The sequence below is a fragment of the Mauremys reevesii genome, linkage group 2 (assembly GCF_016161935.1).
Source record: "Mauremys reevesii isolate NIE-2019 linkage group 2, ASM1616193v1, whole genome shotgun sequence".
NCBI lineage: Eukaryota > Metazoa > Chordata > Testudines > Geoemydidae > Mauremys > Mauremys reevesii.
In genome coordinates this window covers 47,398,676-47,419,364 of record NC_052624.1, presented here as the reverse complement: position 1 = coordinate 47,419,364, position 20,689 = coordinate 47,398,676, and the positions used below count along the sequence as shown (strand labels likewise).

The following is a 20,689-nucleotide window of genomic DNA, read 5'->3' as shown; positions in this document are numbered from 1 at the left end:
CAGGCTCTCTCCTTTGATCAGTGCTTCAGTCGCTTGGTTTGGTGTCTGTAGATGTAGGTGGAAGAGAGAGGAAGAGCATGGCAAACGTCTCTCCCTTTTATCATGTTCTTTCTTCCCTCTTGGCTTTGCCCCTCCCCCTTCAGAGTCAAGTGAGCATTACATCATCACAGTCCCCAACTGGCCAAAGGAAGGGGGGGTGACTCACTCGCGAGTCCAACATATCCTTTTGTTGCTGCCTAGGCCAGCATCCTTCATTCCTGTGAGGCTGGGCTGGGTTTGTCCCGTACGTGCCCTGATGAGGTGTGAACTGCCTCTCTGCTTTTGGAGAGTTTTTGCCAGGGCTTATTTTAAGCCATGAGGATACATTTTCAGCCTCATAACTAAGTACATAACATTATAATCTATAACATTACTGTAACAACAATGCTCAGTGCATCATGAGCCTTCTGAAGACACCCAACATGACAAACTTTGTATTGGATACCATACGATCATTTTACAAGGATGAACATGTGGGTGCTGGGTTAGTCCAATTGATTTCAGTGGCACTAATCACATGCATAACATTAACCACGTGCAGAACAGTCTGCAGGATCAGAACCCTGGAAAGAAACTATTTTTAAAATTGTTCTTTTTTTAAATGGTGTCTGTTTCCAAACCTGCATCAGGATCTGCGAGGGTGGATTCTTGCTGCTATATAAAATACCATTGAAGTCAGTGTGACTTTGCACAGGTACAAAGATCTTTGCACAGATGCATTAGCAAATCCCAGTATAGGACTAAAGATTCTACATGGGGACAGAAATATGCTAGTGATACGAATGCATGATTGGGGCCTATATTTGACACATCAAAATGTAGATATATATTTTATATGGCTTAGGTTTTAAATAGGTTACTTGTTACCAAAGCTTAAGAACATAAGAACGGCCATACTGGATCAGACCAAAGGTCCATCAAGCCCAGTATCCTGTCCTCTGACAGTGGCCAATGACAGGTGCCCCAAAGGGAATAAACAGACAGGTTATCATCAAGTGATCCATGCCCTGTCACCCAATCCCAGCTTCTGGGAAACGGAGGCTAGGGACACCATTCCTGCCCATCCTGGCTAATAGCCATTGATGGACCTCTTTTCCATGAATCTATCTAGCTCCCTTTTGAACCCTGTTATAGTATTGGCCTTCACAACACCCTCTGGCAAGGAGTTCTAGAGGTTGACAGTGTGCTGCGTGAAAAAATATTTGTTTGTTTTAAACCTGCTATCTATTAATTTCATTTGGTGGCTCCTTGTTCTTGTATTATGAGAAGGAGTAAATAACACTTCCTTATTTACTTTCTCTATACCACTCATGATTTTATAGACCTCTGTCATATCCCGTAGCATGTCATACCTCTATCCTATCATATCTTAGTCGCCTCTTTTCCAAGCTGAAAAGTTCCAGTCTTATCAATCTCTCTTCATATGAAAGCTGTTCTATTCCCCTAATCATTTTTGTTGCTCTTTTCTGAACCTTTTCCAATTCCAATATAGCTTTTTTGAGATGGGGCGACCACATCTGCACGCAGTATTCAAGGTGTGGGCGTACCATGGATTTCTATAGAGGCAATATGATATTTTCTGTCTTATTATCTATCCCTTTCTTGATGATTCCCATCATTGTATATGTATACTTAGGATTATGTTTTCCATTGTGCATTACTTTGCATTTATCAACATTAAATTTCATCTGCCATTTTGTTGCCCAGTCACCCAGTTTTGTGAGATCCTTTTGTAGCTCTTTGCAGTCTGCCTGGGACTTAACTATCTTGAGTAGTTTTGTATCATCTACAAATTTTGCCACCTCACTGTTTACCCCCTTTTCCAGATTGTTTATGAATATGTTAAATAGGACTGGGCCCAGTACAGATTTTGTTTTATTTGATTTACTCCCTAGTAAATAGGTGAATGGTTTTTTTCATCCTTTATAGGAGTTTTAAATATATAGTTTGTGATGTAGCTGTAATTAAGTGATTTATCTATCTTTTGGATTTATGGTTAAACTGAAATTACAAATAAAAAAAGGAAAGAATGCCACTCTAAATATTAGTGCTTCAGTTATTGTTAGTTTTTCAGCAGATTTAATTTTGCAGTGCTAAATTAATTTGTTAAAAAATTCTCAAATTAGAGATTAATTTTCTGTTTTTATTAAAATTTCTTTTACATAGAGTACACTATATTTTACAATTTAAGCTTTATTCTCTTCACTTACATAAATTTGCCTGTAATCGATATGTCAGACCACTATCCTCTCCTCATTCCAATCCCTTTCAAGACCCACTTTTACTGAGACACCTTCAAGAAGTGAGTTAGTCATTTATTGGTTTATTTTTAACCACTATGGTTATTCCTACCCTTTCCTGAGAGACTGCAGAATTTCATTCATGTAACCACTATCCTGCCCTCCACCTTCTGATATTTTGTTACCTCCCTTTGTTGAATCACGTCAAGCTAGATTGTCAGATCTTTTGGGCAGGGACCATCTATTTCTATTTGTGTTGTGAGACACCTGTATTTTTGAGGGTAATGAGGGGGGAAAGAAAGGAGAGGGAAACATACACAATTCTGATAGACCATATTCCAAAATTCGTATGAGTTCAGTCATGGTATAACTTTCCAACACAGTCAAAGAATAATCACTGGGGACCGTTTGGCCATCAGATGAATACCGCAGGTCCTTCATGCATTTAAAAGGTACCTTTCTGTGTATTTGTACATAATTATATCAGACATATTTTTCCAAAAATAAGGAGCATATACTCTGTATCTCCCAATAGCTTTCAACCCACCTAAAGATAAAGACTCTGGCATTCTTATTATTTGTATTGTGGTTGTGCCTAAAAGCCCCAGTCATGGATCAAGGTCCCATTGTGCTAGGCACTACAAATATACAACTAAAAGATGGTCACCGTCCCAAAGACCTTACAATGTTTTTTCCTATAAATATCACCAGTTAGGTTAAGGAGCTAAGAATGAATAGAAACCTTACAGCCTTCAGGACAAAACACAAAATCCATCTCTACTCTTTGACTTTATCATACTTAGGTCAATAAAAGAAGAAAAAATACAGAAAAACCCCCAAACAAACTGCTCCCTCTTATTCCTGAAATGGAGCTGAGAGAGAAAAGAATACAGGACTAGGGAAGGCCAACCACTTGTATGTAAATACGTTATCCATGTCGTATCTGAGAATATTATTGCAACATAAATAACTAGATAGATTAGTGTGAAAATCCCAGTAAGATGTTTTTATTTAATATAGTGCTCCATCAAATATAGGCCTCCTCATTCATTTATCTTTCATGTTTCTATATTTATAGTCCATAGAGGGTTTTTTTTAGTATTCAAAAATAAAAATAATTACCGTTTATACTCGTTCATAGCCCGTTCGTTTATAAGCCGACCCCCCAAGATGGATAAGTAAAAATAGCAAAAACTGTTATGACCCTTTCATAAGCCGACCCTATATTTCAGGGGTTGGAAAACTTTGGCTCCCAGCCTGTCAGGGTAAGCCGCTGGTGGGCGGGTCCAGTTTGTTTACCTGCCGCGTCCACAGGTTCGGCCGATCACGGGACTGGTGAACCGCGGCCACAGGGAACCGAGGGGCTCCATGCCTGCGGACACTCCAGGTAAACAAAATGACAGTGTATTAGATATTCGATTCAATGATTCCATAGAGCAGGGATTGGCAACCTTTGGCACGCGGCTCGCCAGGGTAAGCACCCTGGCAAGCCGGGCTGGTTTGTTTGCCTGCCTGCCATGTCCGCAGGTTCGGCCCATCGCAGCTCCCACTGGGCGCAGTTCACTGCTCCACGCCAATGGGGGCGGCGGGAAGCGGTGGCCAGCACATCCCTTGAGCCACGCCGCTTCCTGCAGCCCTTATTGGCCTGGAGCAGCGAACCGCAGCCAATGGGACCCGCAATTGGCCGTACCTGCGGACGCGGCAGGTAAATAAACCAGCCCGGCCTGCCAGGGTGCTTACCTTAGTGAGCCACATGCCAAAGTTTGCCGATCCCTGCCATAGAGTTTAAAATCATCAAATTTCAGTGTAGATCCGTTTATAAGCCGACCCCCAATCTTTGATGTGTCACTTTTTTACCAAAAATATTTGGCTAATGAATGAGTCTATACAGTACATATATTAATGGATATTTTTAATTTAAGAAAAACAATACTTTTCATAGAATATCAGGGTTGGAAGGGACCTTGGGAGGCTATCTCAAAGTAGGACCAATCCCCAGACAGATTTTTTGCCCCAGATCCCTAAGTGGCCCCCTCAAGGATTGAACTCACAACCCTGGGTTTAGCAAGCCAATGCTCAAACCACTGAGCTATCCCTTCCCCCAATTTCTTTGCTGAATTCATTAATTTTGGTTTTCATATTTGTACTACCATTTTGGTGTCATCTGTTTTTATTCTAGATCACTGCTTATAACAGGCGCACCTTTGAGACTGCAAGACATAACTTGATTATTAATATAATGTCAGCAGAAGGTATGTACAGAAGAGATTTTGCAGCACTCTAGATTGTATAAGTGATACATTATTAAGATTACATGATTTTTAAGATGACAAAATACTGTCAAACATTAAGCAGTGTTTCAACTAAAAGCATGAGTGGTGAGGAGGAGGTAAGGGAAACTTCCCTGTCCTGATTCATCCTGTTTTTATTTTTTGCTAAACCATTTTTACCAGGGCTGATTTATGCCCAGTTCTTAAAAATTCTTCTGAAGAGACAACTTTTTTGCTTTTGGAACCAAATTGTACCAAACTGTATATTTTCTATACCTTCACCACATACAAGGGATATATCTCTTCAAAGTATTTGTTTTGAAACCAATAGTAGTGAGAGCTGTATTTGAGAAGTGCATCAAGCCTTTGAAGTTAAAGGATAAAGAGACATGCAGGGATGTCAGCATTATTTTGCATTTTATTGGTTAATGAAAGATATATCTAACTGGAGGATTAGACTTTTAAAGTATAGAATGAAAAATGCAAAGTTAGGCACACTGGGTCAAATTAAGAAGTGACATAATCAAGTACTGCTCCACTGAGGTAAATTGAGTTGTACAATTTTGTCATCAGCAATATTGGATCTTGAATTTTGAAATGGAGGCAGGGAGGCCCAATATGCTTTTTTTATTGTCTTTATGAAAGACAATGAATTTCATAATATCAAATGCTTTATACAAGCAGTGACCTTAAAGAATCAGGTTGCCTTGCAAAACAGCTAGTTACATGTTCTATCAACTGTCATTGAAAAAAATCCTCCAAATAAATAGAATGAGCTAAATTCTAATTTCATTTATATTGGTGAAAATCTTGAGCAGCTCTGAAGTCTATGGAACTGCTCCAGACCTACAGTGTTGTTAAGTCCAGAATCTGGTTCACTGGGCCACATTCAGCAGAAATGTAGACGATAGTGCAGGTTAGTCAAAAAAGGAGCATAAGTGGTAAAGAACTGTAATTTGCATTGATTTGGTATTCAATGGGTAGGCAAAACAAGTGTCATATAGAAAAGAGATTGTCACAAGTGTAGCACATAACAGGATGTTTTATGATAAGGTAAAGGGTTGCATTCTCTTTCACACTTTTCCTGTTATATACTCTAGTCAGCACCCCCTGCAAATAAAAATCCTTACCTACTGCTGCTTTTTCTGGGAGCAGCTTCTCTACAGTCTTTTAGTTTATTATGTAAACACATTGGATATATTCTCTCCTATTCCACATACAGAACTCCTATTCTTGTCACTGGCAGTGTAATACTTACATTGAGTAGAGAATATGTCCCATTTTTTTTCTTTTTCCTTTTCAAATTGTCATAGGGAGCATTTTGGCCTCAATCTAGCAATGCATTTAAGCACATACTTAATTTTATGCACATGGTTAGTTCCATTAACTATGGAACTGCTCACATGCTTAACTTTAAGCATGTGCATAAGTGCATTGCTGAATCAGAGCTGTAATGCTCATGGCCCTGCAATACCAAGCCTTCATCCCCTAGATTTTAAAAGCAACACATAGGCTTTTAACTTTGATACGCCTCTTGAATTTACTACTTATTTTATTGCTAAATCCCTACAACATATAGAGGCCAATAGCTGATGTATCACCAGAGGAAGAAAATCCCTCCAAATGCATTTAGGTAATTGTGAAATGATTCACTACAGTTAAATCATAATGCTGAATGTGTGACAATCACTTCCACAGTTATAGACAGATGTCATAAAAACTCAGAAAGAAAACTGGTATGTAATCACAAAGCATCTATCTATTCTAAAAGTAGCAAAAGAAACAAGGAAAAATGTCAGGGAACAATTTTTTGCATACATTTTTTCTCCTCAAATTTTCTCCAGTGTGAACATCTCTTTCATCTTCATAATGTTACTATGTTGATTTGTACAATATATGCTGTCATGCTTAACTAATAACATCTGTTGTATCATGAAAGATTGTGAAAGTCCCGTTTTACTAAATTTAAAAGCTAGTGCAAAACAATAAATAACCAAGTGAAAAAATCAAATAGCATCTCCAAGAAGAGTGTAAAGGATTTAAAAATGAAGCATCTTGATATTCATTTACGAAAACCTGTGTCCTTCAATACAGTTTGTAACCAGATTGCAGTATGTAACAATGTACGTAAAATATTCAGTAGTCTATAAAATCAGAAAATAAGATATAAATACATGTAATTTGAGTTAATGAGACCCGTAAAATGAAAATTCCTCTGGGTTTTCTTTAATATTTGAAAGAAGGCTTTTTAATTTTATCAGAGTTCTGACCACTAGTCCTGGCCTCCTCTGAGTTCTTTTAGAATATCTATCTATGGGGAAAAAATGAAATGTGCATATTGAATTTGAGTGTGCACAGGATGCAAATGCACAGTACCACAAAAATAGTTGCACATAAAACTGCAGCACTCAGGTTCAGCAGACAATGTTCTGTGGTAACTTTTACATTTAAAAAAGTAGATGTTTCAGGTTAATCAAGTTGCAAAACAAGTCACAGTTCAAAACTGAAAACAATACAAATCACCTTAAAAATACCACCACTGATCTGTCTTAAAATTAGAGCTGGCAAACTTTTTCAGGCAAATTGAATTTTCACTGAATAATCTGTTTTGGTCAACCTGAATCTATGAATTTGACACTAATAATTTTGACCATTCACAAAACAACCAGAGGAGGAGGAGGTGAAGGTTATGGTGGTAATGGTGGTGATGCTGCTGCATCTGCTACTGCCCTTATAATATTTAGCTCAGTGGTTAGGGCACTCACCTGGGATATGGGAGATAGAGGTTTGAATTCCTGCTATGAAATATACCTGATATGGAATTTCTCAATCAACTGAAAAGTCAGAAAAAAAATCAGGTTTGACCAAACTGATTTTTTTTCAACATATATTTCAGAACTGTCATCCAACTGAAAAATCAGTTATTTGCCCAGCTCTCTGTAAAATTTAGCAGACCATTCTAATTGTGGGTGTGGACAGTTTGTGCATTTTGAATTTACTGATTACTTAGACAGGAGGAAACTAAAGTGAGACCTACAATGTAGTCTGTCATCACCTTCAGTTTGAACATGGAGTTGTGGCCTATTGCATTTACAGGTTCCAGCCTACAATATTTCATCTTGAATGAATAATCTTATGTCACTCAGGTCAGTATATGAAGCAATTCAGGCTGGGACTTGTAATCGTTGCAGGCCACTCCTCTTTGCCCAAGAGTAGGGTAGCTGCAATTTTCTTCATTTAATGCAGATTAAGTGTTGTCTTCAGGGGGCAGATCCTGTGCAGATGTAAATTGTCATAACTTCATTTAAGTCACAGCACTATTATAATTTACTCAGATGAGGATCAGCCCTCAGGTTATTTGCAGGTTGCCAATAGCTCCATCAATAGGGCAAAGCTTGAGTGCTTCTTTAAAAAATAGTTGGTGCTATTATAAATAAACATAGTTTGATAATTAAACAAGAGTGGCAAGATCAGAATATAACTTGGTATTATAAAAGGATTTTAGGAAGGTGCCTCCTCAGTCTTCTAAATAAGTCAGTAGTGCAGTACTCAACCACTATTTTAGATCTTTTGTAATAAAGACGTAACTCTTTTCCTTCACAACTAGATTTTCCTTTACCATATCAAGCGGAGTTCTTCATAAAGAACATGAATGTAGAAGAAATGTTAGCAAGTGAGGTTCTTGGAGATTTTCTTGGAGCAGTGAAAAATGTTTGGCAACCAGAGCGTTTGAATGCTATAAACATCACCTCAGCGCTAGACAGGGGAGGCAGAGTTCCACTTCCTATTAATGATATGAAAGAGGGGTAAGCACATGTATATATATCTAATCTGTTTATAAGTCTTTACCACTCAAAATAAGTGTCACTCAAGTGTTTAATGTTCCTTTCAGGCATTCAAGACTTTTTGGAAGTTACTTTTTAAAGAACAAACTTTTGGAAATTGTTATTAGATATTAAAAATACATACGTGCCCAGAGGCCCCAGATGAGGGGATCAAGGTCTTTTGATGTTAGGTGCTGGAAATTTACAGTCAAAGAAACATTAGCTCCCTGCTTACAAAACAGGTGGAAGGAAATAAGACTCTTAATCTACAATTCCAGCCTTATATCCCTGTAACTGCAGAGCCTAATTTTGATTCATGACTCTGAAGTTCTACAACATAGACCTCACAAAACTTAAAATTAGCTCAGCTGCATTCTGTTTCAAACATCACAGGGACATTTAAAGCTACATCTTCCAATACTATAGCTCTTAAATTTAGAGTTCACTGATTAATATTGCTTGTGAAGGGGCTCATTCCTTTGCATTAGATGTTTTAGGAAAGTTTTTTAAAAAAAATATACACAGAAGAACTTACAGGAGAAATACGCCTTGAGCAAAATTTTCCTTTTTTAATGTTTTTTTGATTGAGAGGCTTCTTGAAGTCTGTCACTACAGTTGAACAGCAGCTAAAGAAAATCTGGCAGCTTCGTCATCTTGTGTTAGCCACACCAGTGTATATAAGGCCTGGTCTACACTACGCGTTTAAACCAATTTTAGCAGCGTTAAACCGATTTAACGCTGCACCCGTCCACACAACAAGGCCCTTTATATCGATATAAAGGGCTCTTTAAACCAGTTTCTGTACTCCTCCCCGATGAGAGGAGTAGCGCTGAAATCGGTATTACCATATCGGATTAGGGTTAGTGTGGCCGCAAATCGACGGTATTGGCCTCCGGGCGGTATCCCACAGTGCACCATTGTGACTGCTCTGGACAGCAATCTGAACTCGGATGCACTGGCCAGGTAGACAGGAAAAGCCCCGCGAACTTTTGAATTTCATTTCCTGTTTGCCCAGCGTGGAGCTCTGATCAGCACGGGTGGCGATGCAGTCCCAAATCCAAAAAGAGCTCCCGCATGGACCGTACGGGAGATACTGGATCTGATTGCTGTATGGTGAGGCAAATCTGTTCTATCACAGCTCCGTTACAGAAGACGAAATGACAAAGCACTTGAAAAAATCTCCAGAGGCCACAGCAGGGACTCAGCACAGTGCTGCATGACAAGCGTAACGGAAAGCCAAAGAAGCAACTGGATGCTCATGGAGGGAAGGAGGTGGTACTGAGGACTCCAGCTATCCCACAGTCCCCGCAGTCTCCGAAAAGCATTTGCATTCTTGGCTGGGCTCCAAGTGCCTGAAGGGTCAAAAACATTTTCCCGGGTGTTTCAGGGTGTATGTCGTCAATTTACACTCTTCACTCCCCCCCCAAAAGAAAAGGGAAAAAAAATCATTTCTCGCCTTTTTTCAGTGTCACCCTATGTCTACTGCATGCTGCTGGTAGACGAGGTGCTGGCAAGCTAAACAGCAGCATCCTCTCCCCTCTCCCCGGTGGCAGACGGTACAGTAGGACTGGTATCCGTTCTCGTCATCAGCCCATGAGTGGTCCTGGCTGGCCTCAGGTGAGGCTGGCCGGGGGTGCCTGGGTAAAAATAGGAATGATTCCCGGTCATTCCCAGTAGATGGTACAGAACGGCTGATAACTGTCCTCATCATAGCAACTGGGGGCTGAGCTTCATCAGCCCCCTCCCTTTCATGTGTAAAGAAAAGCTTCTGTACTGCCTGGACTATCATAGCAGCGGGATGCTGGGCTCCTCTCCCCCGCACCGTTTAATGTCCTGCCTGTACTCTCATAGCAGCGGGATGCTGGGCTCCTCTCCCCCACACCGCTTAATGTCCTGCCTGGTCTATCATAGCAGCTGGAGGCTGCCTTCCCCTCATTTTATCTCACTAACAAGTCACTGTTTCTTATTCCTGCATTCTTTATTACTTCATGACACAAATGGGGGGGACACTGCCATGGTAGCCCAGGAAGGTTGGGGAAGGAGGGAAGCAACGGGTGGGGTTGTTGCAGGGGCACCCCCCGTGAATGGCATGCAGCTCATCATTTCTGCGGGGTCTGACACGGAGCAGCTGTGCTCTCAGGTTTTCTGATACACTGGTTCTCTAGTACACTAGCCCCGTATTCTAGGCAGGACTGATTCTATTTTTAAGATACCATAAAGGAGGGATTGACTCGGGGAGTCATTCCCATTTTTGTCTTTGCGCCCCCGGCCGACCTCAGCCAGGGTTACCCATGACAGCAGCAGACAGTACAGAACGACAGATAACCGTCATCTCATTGCCAATTTACAATGGCAGCAAACGGTACAGAACGGCTGATAACCGTCTCTGCTATCATGCAAAAGCAAATGAATGCTGCTGTGTAGCGCTGCTGTATCGCCTCTGTCAGCGGCATCCAGTACACATACGGTGACAGTGACAAAAGGCAAAACAGGCTCCATGGTTGCCATGCTATGCGTCTGCCAGCGCAATCCAGGAAAAAAGGGCGCAAAATGATTGTCTGCCGTTGCTTTCTCGGAGGAAGGAATGACTGACGACATTTACCCAGAACCATCCGCGACAATGACTTTTTGCCCCATCAGGCACTGGGATCTCAACCCAGAATTCCAAGGGGGCAGGGACTGCGGGAACTATGGGATAGCTATGGAATAGCTACCCACAGTGCAACGTTCCAGAAATCAACGCTAGCCTCGGACAATGGACGCACACCGCCGAATTAATGTGCTTAGTGTGGCCGCGTGCACTCGACTTTATACAATCTGTTTTACAAAAACGGTTTATGTAAAATCGGAATAATCCCGTAGTGTAGACGTACCCTAAAATGCTACATAGAGTTTCATCTGTGGTGTTTTTGAGCATTGCTCAGACTGTGCTCTGTGTACTCCCTGGCAAACTGAACCTAAATTCTGCTTCAAGGTCCCTGGATTCTGTGACTTTCTGGTGCAGCAGATTATATTCTGTAACAGTTTCATTTATTCATTTCAATTGAGATAAGTATGAAAATGAATAATAGTATCAGAACAGTAGCCCTTGTTTTATTTACTTTGACACTAAAATCAGTTTGTTTTGTCCCATACTCTGCTTTCAGTATGTTGTAAAAATTTGTATTGACAGTGCATAACTGTCTTGTGGAATTTGTTGAGAGAAGCTGGATGTTTTGGCAAGTTGGCATCAATAATAAATAAATAAATTGCAGTTGTAATTTAAAGCATTTGCAAATACCTTTTACAGTTTACATGTGGGAAGAAGTGCTGCTATCCATGAATTTTCAAGAATGCTATGCTGAGCAAAATTTTCTCTTACATGAAATGGAACTATTTTAACAGAACTTCCTGAAGTACTTTATCAATGATTTATTGCTGTTTTTACCTCAAAATTCTGAACTTTGAGCTTCGTAACTTTTTTTTAAAAATGAAAATGGACTATTGCTAGTTATAATCACACAGTACACTCAAGCTGTAGTAGGAATGTAATAAGTAGCTAGAGAAACAGTTTGGTCCCAGTTCATTGGGCCTACATTGGAAAAAGTGATGTCATAGCCTATAAAACACAACTAGCTGTTTTAGAAATGAACTGTTGTGATCATTGGAATGCAGAGGACTAGACTGTGTTCATTAAATATTTATTTATTAATGGATATCCTGATGACACTTTGTCACACATCTTTTTCTGCAGTGTCTATGTTATGGTTGGTGCAGATGTTCCGTTCTCCTCATGCTTACGAGAAGTGGAAAATCCACAAAATCAGCTGAGATGCAGCCAAGAAATGGAACCTGTAATAACTTGTGATAAAAAATTTCGTACTCAGTTCAGTATTGATTGGTGTAAAATCTCTTTGGTGAGTCACTTTGTGATAAGATAAAAAGTGATGTGTTTGTAAATGCACTACTTAGAGCTGAACATAGTGTGGCCAAGTATTTTGCAAGCCTCACCAAACAACTCTGCCAAATGCACCTCATTTTTGACTGATCACACATAACTCTTCCTTCAGCAGAGAATGCCAGAATGTGGAGGGATTTTGCTATGTGGCTAGAAGTGTATTATAGTGCAGGCAATACTAAAACCACCAAATTCAGTTTCCTTTGTGGTGACTTAGGTAGGATTTGAACCCATAAATGAATGCCTGGTTCATTAATTCACTGCACTAATATGCCTAGGTCTAATTTATTAACCTAAAAAAAAAATTAACATCAGTTACTGACATACTGAGTTGAGTAATTTAGCAATGTTTATCCTTGAATCACCATTTGTGGTGTTCTAGCCATTCCTTCAGCCACCTACTGGCTAGGCTGTCGGGGCACTGGACGCCCAATCAGCATAGCGCACTGCAGCCCAGAACCCCTGAGCTCAAGCAATCCACCAGCCTCCACCTTCCAGTTAGCTGGGATTACAGGCATGCACCACCACACCCGGTTGCAATGTTTATAAATTGTTAAAAACGTCTTCTGAACATAAACATCTCACATTAAATAAGAGGCAGAAAATGAAAATAAGATGAACTACTGGAGCCAAATGAAACTGGAAAATTTTCCTCAGGTTTATCAAGTAAATGAGAAATATTAAGGAAAAAATAGGACTACTGTTCACCAGGGAAGGAGAATAATTCTGATAAGGGCTGAATTTTTAAAATGGTTAGTTTTTCTCAGTTTTAAACAAAAAGCAAAGAAATTGAGGAGTGGGAAGAATGTAGTGCAAACAATGTTAAACAAAGATGGTTAGGGAATGTTCAGTAAAACCCATATCTCAGTAGGGCCAAATGAGATGTATGCAGAAATTTTAAAAGAGCTAGCAGAGTAAGCTGAATCACCTGGTAATACTTAACACATTGCATTTCTTATCTTAATTGCATTTACAAATATTAATTTATCTTTACATGCTCTTCAGAGGTATGTTAATAAGCATTATCCCCATTTCACAAATGAGGAAATGAAGAAAAGAGGTGAAATGTCTTACCAGAATTTTTTGGAGAGATTATCAGAATGGAGATTTTAAAACGTAAACACACCTAATTACCTGTCCATGTGCAGTCCAGTAGATCACCCATCCTCTGTCTTTCAATACATTTTGAATAGGAAAAGTTGCCTAAAAACTGTAAAAATGACAATTATTGCAAAAAGGAGGATCCATAAGATATCCATTGTTTCTGGTGTCAATTTCTGAAAAAATTAGCATAAATTAGGGATGTCTGTAGAAAGATGTCTAATAACAGACCAGTTCAGGCCTGACGAGTTGCTGACACAGGGTAGTGAACCAGAAGTGAGCCTGTGTGTCACAACATAGTCTAACACCTTCCATTATAGAGATTCTTGCAATTTTTTAAAAGAAGCTCTGACACCTCCATTGTTTGCAACAGGCCTTTGAAATTCTGCTGGGACAAAGTCATGGGGCTATAGATGTGCCTTTTGCTTGTTGAATGAAATTTTGTTCAGGTTTGAAAATTTTACAGTTAATAACTCAGTCATTTCCCTTCTGTTGCTTGCACTGGTCAGGAATTTTTTGGCAGCCTGCCACAATAACAACTGAATATGAACATTCTAAGGCCAGTGCTGTTTCCAGCACCGCCTCATCACACTGTGTACTGAGAACATCTGGTAGCTGCCAGAGCAGCTCCCACAGCAGCAAGTGGAGTGAAGGAGAAAGTGGATTCAGATTTCCCTCTGTCTGACCACACACCTCTCAGCATTGAAAACATACCTCCAACCATCTGCCTCCCTCTGGAGCTCTACATGGGGGAAGTGTTCCCAAAAGTTTGGGAGAGGGCGAGGCTTCCTGTAACCACTCTTCCTGACCCAGCTCACGGTGCCAATACATTTTCTTCTCCCTAGAATAAAAAATTGTTCTTTTGCTCAGTGCTGAAGGTTCAGGGTTCAAACCTTGGTGAAGATGCATGAGGGAAGGGGTATTACAGTTGCATGAAATAGAATTTGTATTTTGCTTTTTTCCTTTTAAAAAAGAAACCTAGGAAATTATATTAAGAAAAACCTATATTAAAACGACATTTATATTGCAAAGTCAAGTATTCAAGTGACGTGTTTGTGCATTATGATAAAAGTATTTAAATGCTCACATACTATTTTTTCCACTTGACCTGTTTCACACAACACACAGATTGGCTGCACGAGGAGGCAGAATTAAAATTTCACAGGAAGCCATAAATCTAGCATTTCCTAATGTTTAAGTGCTGACTTTACAATCTAAATAATGTTCTTTTAGCAATTATTGAGGTGTTTTTTTAATGTAACTATAAATAAGTTGTTGTTTGGGTTTCAATCAATTATAAATTGTAAAGCTGCACCAGAAGCAAATTTAACTTATTCAAATTAAACTGAAAATGCCCAGTTCTTCTGCACCTGGGGCAAGCAGACATGTGGCTCCAATTTTCAAGATTACACCTTTGCCCTCTTAAAATATGGCTCAGGACAGTTTACTGTACCACTCTTTACTCTTTGGACAGAGTGGTGTCTCTCCCTCCACTGGTCCTGGACTCCTTGCAGTGGTGGACACTCCTAGAGAATGTTTGTCATGGAGTTTCCTTCATCTGGCCCTTATCAACCAGTTCTGTTGTCACAGATGCCTCCCTGATGGGCTGGGAAGCATATCCAGGGTCACTGTATGTTCAAGGTCTGTGTTCAGAGCAGGAGTCCTTACTGCATATCAACTTACCGGAGCTTCTGACCATCTATGGTGCATGTCACGCTGTTCTGAACTGTATCAAGGGCTCAGTAGTTCGTTCACATACTTATAACAGCACCACAATGTATTATGTGAACAGGCAAAGGGGAGCACACTCCAGGATGCTCTGCCAAGGGGCAATCAGGTTGTGGTAGTTCTTCATCGAGGAGAGTATCACTCCGATTGCTGACCACTTGCCCAGGGTCCAGAATCATCTCACAGACCATCTCAGCAGGAATTTTTCCCTGAGTCACGAGCGGTCTCTGAAGACTAGTGTGCTCCGTGCCGTCTTTGCAGCTTAGGGCATTCCGATGATCAACCTGTTTGTTACGAGCAACATCAGGAAATGTCACCTATTCTGCTCTCAAGAGGGCCTCAGACTGGACTCCCTGTCTGACATCATCTGTCTTGGCTGCAGTCAGCACGTCTGTATGCTTTTCCCTCAATCCCAGTCATCCCACAGGTCATCCTCAAGCTGAAGGCGGATTGGGCCAAGCTCATTCTGATTGTTCCAGTGTGACTGAGGCAGTGCTGTTTCTCTGGCGTTCTAGCACTGTCAGTTCAGCCTCCCACATCCTGTCCTCTCTATCCAAACCTACTCACACAGAATCATGGTCACACTTTAAATCCCATGCGCAGCTCCTTGCATCTCGTGGTATGTCTGCTTCATGGCTAACTAAGGAGGAATTGTGGTGTTCCTTGGCTGTTCAAAAGGTCCTACTCAATGGTAGAAAGCCCTCTACCAAATGGCCTATGCATAGAGCCTTGCAAATCCGCAGATATCTGCTTTGCGTCCATAGATGCGGATATCTGTGGATCATTTTTGCGGATCGGATGTGGATACAAATTTTGTATCCATGCAGGGCTCCACCTATTCGGCAAAATGGAATCAGTTTTCGGTGTGGTTGTTGGCCTGCAGCGTTTAACCAATGCTGCCTTCTATTCAGGACAATTTTGAGTACTTGCTGCACTTTCAGTCATTGGGCCTTGTGCGTAGCTCATTGAGAGTACATCAGGTGGCAATATCAGCGTTTTGTCCCCCTATTCAGGGAAGATCAGTCTTCTCCAGTGCCACAGTAGCAAGATTCTTAAAAAAAGGACTTCTTTATCTCCATCCTCCGGTCTGAGAGCTGATTCCTCTGTGGCACCTTAACACGGTCCTTGCAGTTTTAATGAGACCTTAGTTTGAGCCCCTTGTCCCTTTCCGCGTTTGTGTCAGAAGACTGCATTCCTGTTAGTGATAACATCTGCAAGGAGAGTCTGTAAGTTGCAGGCTCTGATGGCAGAACCTTTATGCACGCAATTCTCTACGGATAAAGTGACTTTACAACCACACCCTGAAAATTTTGTCTAAAGGGGTTTCTTGGTTTCATTTGAACCAGGTGGTATATTTACCAGTGTTCTTTCCTAAGCCATTTTCATCTCCAGAGGAGCAGCACGTTCATACATTAGATGTCAGGTGCTGTTTGGCCTTCTGTCTGGACAGGACTAAACAGTTTCATGCTTTGCCTCAGCTATGTGTGTCATATGCAGATCATATGAAGGTGCAAGAGGTCTCTTCACAGACTCTCTCTGAATGGATATCCTCCTGTATCAAGACTGCATATGAAATGGCTTCAGTGGATGAGAGCGCAAGCTGCATCAATAGCTGGGGTGGGTACTGCTTGTGAATCACCTATGCTGAATATACAGCTGCATCTACTTGAAGAAGAACAAACAGTTACTTACTGTAAATGTGGTTCTTCAAGATGTGATGCAGATGTGTACCCCATGATTGATTCTCTGTCTCCACTGCATTGGAGTCTAGTCTTTGGGCACTTGGTGCCAAGGATCTGAGGGGGGTCAGGGCAGTGCTGCCTCATATAGCCAGGGGAGGGACCATGAGTACGAATACCGCCCCTCTATGGGTAGTGCAAGAGACAATTCTCTGGCTCCAGTGCACTGGGTGCACACACACCTAAGTGGAATACATGGCTCCATCACATCTCAAAGAACCAGTTTACTGCAAGTAACCATTTCTTGTCCTCTGAGATGGATCTGTACATCCCCGGCAAGCACATATTGCTGAATGCAATGGCTAGTGCTAGTGGCAGAGAGGCAGGAGCAGACTATGCCCCCCTCAGGGTCATGATTCCATTCAGTACTGTATCCAGCTCACTTCCTTTGAACACCAACGAGAGGGCAAAGAAACAGGTAGAAGAGACTTCCTACAACCTTTTCCCAGTCATTCATAACTCATTCATGCAACAGAGGGCAGGGTTTACTTTTTAGTATTTAAGAAATGTGCTTAATATAGAAATGTATTTGTTAAGAAATAAATCAATAGCCAATAATCAGATTACTGTAATACAAAAGTAGGTATTTTGAATTTATTTTATCAAATAACAAAAATTAATGGTGTTTGGTAAAATAAATTCAAAGGACATATTTTTATATTACTATAATCTGATATTTGCTATTGATCTATTTCTTAATAAATACATTTATATATATATATAAATAATGCAGAATGAGAATGAGTTAGTCAAAGTGTTACTTACAATATATCTGAAGATCAGCATAATTTCTTTAATTTGGTGGAACCAGAACTTTGAATAGATCCTCTAACTTCATTTATATGACTGATCAAAAATGTTTATCTTGTGCTATGGCAATGTTTAGAATGAGTCTTCAAAAGTGCTTTTAAAATATCTATTTTTAGTGATGTCATAGATTCTTTGGAGATAAATGGTCTTCTAGTCAACAATTTTTTTAAATTACTGTTTTCATTTGTACAACTATTCAGCTACTGAATAAATATTTTAGTAATCTTTTTAAAATTTGTCTTTTTAAGTTTTAATTTGTCACTTTATGCTGGTCTTCTAAATCATCCAATAATTGATAAGGCTATATTTCATCTAATGAAATGAATGAGTCTGTTGTTACCTAGATTTAAATGAATACAAGAAACTTTCACCTTATGTATTAATTATATTCTGAAGTCTACTAGTTCATATATGTTACTATATAGGATTATTTTATTTTATATTGAGATTGAATAGGCACAAGCACAACCAGGGCATATAATTAAGTTCAAAATCCCTTATTGTGAAGTTAACACTAAATAATTTAGCTTTACTATTATACAGTAATTGATTACATTAATTCCCCTCCGCCTTTATTAGGGTTTGAAAGTGCTACATTGCTTCTTTCTTCTACTTTATAGTGACTACAGTACATTTTGGGAGTGTGAGTGGGATGAATAATTGAACAGAAGCAGGATAAATATTACCTAATCAAAAACAGGGAACCTGGATATCTGAGGGAACTAATAATGGGATCTATGCACCCTTTCTGCTTTATGTTACAAGAAGAGAAGAGTGAATAATGAGTTTCTTTGGTCAATGGCAAGTCCAAACAAAAAAAATTCAGCTTGAACCGAAAATGAAATTTTCAGCCAATCAAAAAGTTAAAAAAAAAAGAATTGTCAGTGTTTCTTTTTGTATTTTATTTCTTTTTAGAATCAAAGGAAAATTTGAAATTAGGTGTTCCCCCCCCAAAATAAACAATTTGATTTATATTGACACTAATTTGAAAAATGTTTTGGTGTCACTGAATCAAGTTTTGGCTGTAAAATTTCCATAGCTCTAGTTAAAAGTACAAAAGCTTGCCCTGGTTGATATTGACTAAAAAATGGTTATTTGGTACCTTTCTGACTTCGATAATTTTTCAGAGAGTTTATTGTATGCTCATTAACCTCTGCTGTTATTTGGTAGCTATGCAGTGACTTAAATAAAATTAATTGGTGGTCTCAGTCCAGTTCACATAACAAATTGTCACCATTTTGAGGTAGTCACAGCAGAGGTCAATAAGCATTTTCTGTGATTTGGTCTTTAACATGAATTAAGACAATGGAATACCTTCCATGAAGAAGTCTTTGGAAAAATAAATGGAGTTGTGAGATTTCATATAATTTGAAAGGCTGTGTTGTGTAGTGTTGCTTTTTCTGATTTATGATTGGTTAAAAATTCTTTTCATTTTCCACATACATTTGTTAATTGGTTATGTAATTGTCTTTTTTTTTTGTGTGTATCAGGTTGATAAAACAAAACAAGTTTCCACCTATCAGGATGTGATCCGAGGAGAGGGAATATTACCTGATGGTGGAGAATATAAACCACCGCCTGATACACTGAAAAGCAGAGACTATTACTCGGATTTCCTAATTACACTGGCAGTGCCCTCAGCAGTAGCACTGGTGCTTTTTCTAATACTTGCTTATATCATGTGCTGCCGACGGGAAGGAGTGTGAGTACTTTAAAACACTAATTAGTAATTGTAAATTTTTCTGAGATTGTAATCCACATGAAAGAATTCCGTAGAAGAGTATCATTCAGTCCATAAAAATACTTTTTAAACAGACCAGCAGAAATATTTAATATATATTGTACTGTTTTCCATCTAAACATGCATTAAAATTATTGGTAATCTCCAAGAGAATGGATTTAGGGACTGTAGTTCTATTCAAAATGGTTAAATCGTCTGTGCACAAAAAAAATAAAATAAAAATAAAGGACCCACCAATTCAGGACAATTATTTAATTTGACTAAAATTTTTATTCACCGAACATTAAAATTAAAGACCCTAACACTAGTAAAATAAATATTGCCAGGGACCTAAATTGAATTTAGGGTTATAAAAGCCAAACATATGAAACAAAAGCAGCAAGTAACGTAGTTTCTTCCATCTCTTACATGTACCCTGATTTCATTTTGTCATAGAATTTATTTTAGCCAGAAGCCTTTTCCTTAACTTGCATTTTCATTCACTTGTGTGTGGGTGAGGTTGTCTGTCTGTCTGTCTGTCATCAGTATCAACAGCTCTATATGTGTGCTCATCCAGTTCTTATCATTAACCTGGTGGCAAATGCTACCAACTTGATTTGATGGTAACAGTGTCAACATTTCCACGTCATGTACTTTTTCCATCAGCAAATAGATTTAATGTTCCAACTATCAATGCTATTATTTAATTCATAAATTTTGTTTTGTTTTTAGGGAAAAGAGAAACATGCAAACACCAGAGTAAGTGTCTTCTTTCCTGTTATTTTTCTTTCTCATTTAATTTTCATTTATCAGTAGCTTGTCATGCTTCATACATGTGTCATGCTCTTCTCTCACTCTCCTTGATTCACAGTCTAATTCATATATGTGAAAGCTGCTATAAAACAGAGAGGTGTGGCAAGGCTAGCAGGTCAGAATAAAAAGGGTTTGTAATTAATAAAGATCAGTTTAACGTACAATCTTATAGAGTAATAATATTATTATGTAATTAATGTTCATGCATATGTGACTCCCAATCTACATTTTTACAAGGCAATGGACAGATGAAAGAACTTTCATGAAAGGTATCCTGTGCCTACATAATATTCTGCCATAAAAATCGAAGCTTCTGTGAGTATTTAGGAATCCACCACAAGAAACAACAATATAAAAGTTACCAAAACTTTTATTTTTACAGCAGGAAATAAATGGAATATTAACGTTATATTGCATAGTCTAAAATATTTTAGAAAAATACTTCTTCACACAGTAGTCTGATAGAAC

General features: G+C 39.2%; 1 protein-coding gene across 26 annotated transcripts in view; it reads left to right on the top strand.

Annotated features, from left to right (window-relative positions):
* The window catches only part of SGCE (sarcoglycan epsilon), a 113,248-nt gene that overhangs the window by 44,129 nt on the left and 48,430 nt on the right, over positions 1-20,689 (top strand). For 20 of the 26 annotated variants that reach the window (XR_005594285.1, XM_039525556.1, XM_039525563.1 and 17 more), the window contains 6 exons: positions 4,459-4,531; positions 8,157-8,355; positions 12,107-12,269; positions 19,179-19,390; positions 20,141-20,167; positions 20,280-20,336. Coding sequence is in view for 25 of the 26 variants with exons in the window: in XM_039525556.1 (XP_039381490.1) it covers positions 4,459-4,531; positions 8,157-8,355; positions 12,107-12,269; positions 19,179-19,390; positions 20,141-20,167; positions 20,280-20,336 (731 nt within the window). In the remaining variant the exon portion in view is untranslated. Of the gene's footprint in view, positions 1-2,277; positions 2,342-4,458; positions 4,532-8,156; positions 8,356-12,106; positions 12,270-19,178; positions 19,391-20,140; positions 20,168-20,279; positions 20,337-20,458; positions 20,537-20,689 lie in introns of all 26 variants that reach the window. The other 6 variants (XM_039525546.1, XM_039525566.1, XM_039525551.1 and 3 more) reach the window with 3 other exon arrangements.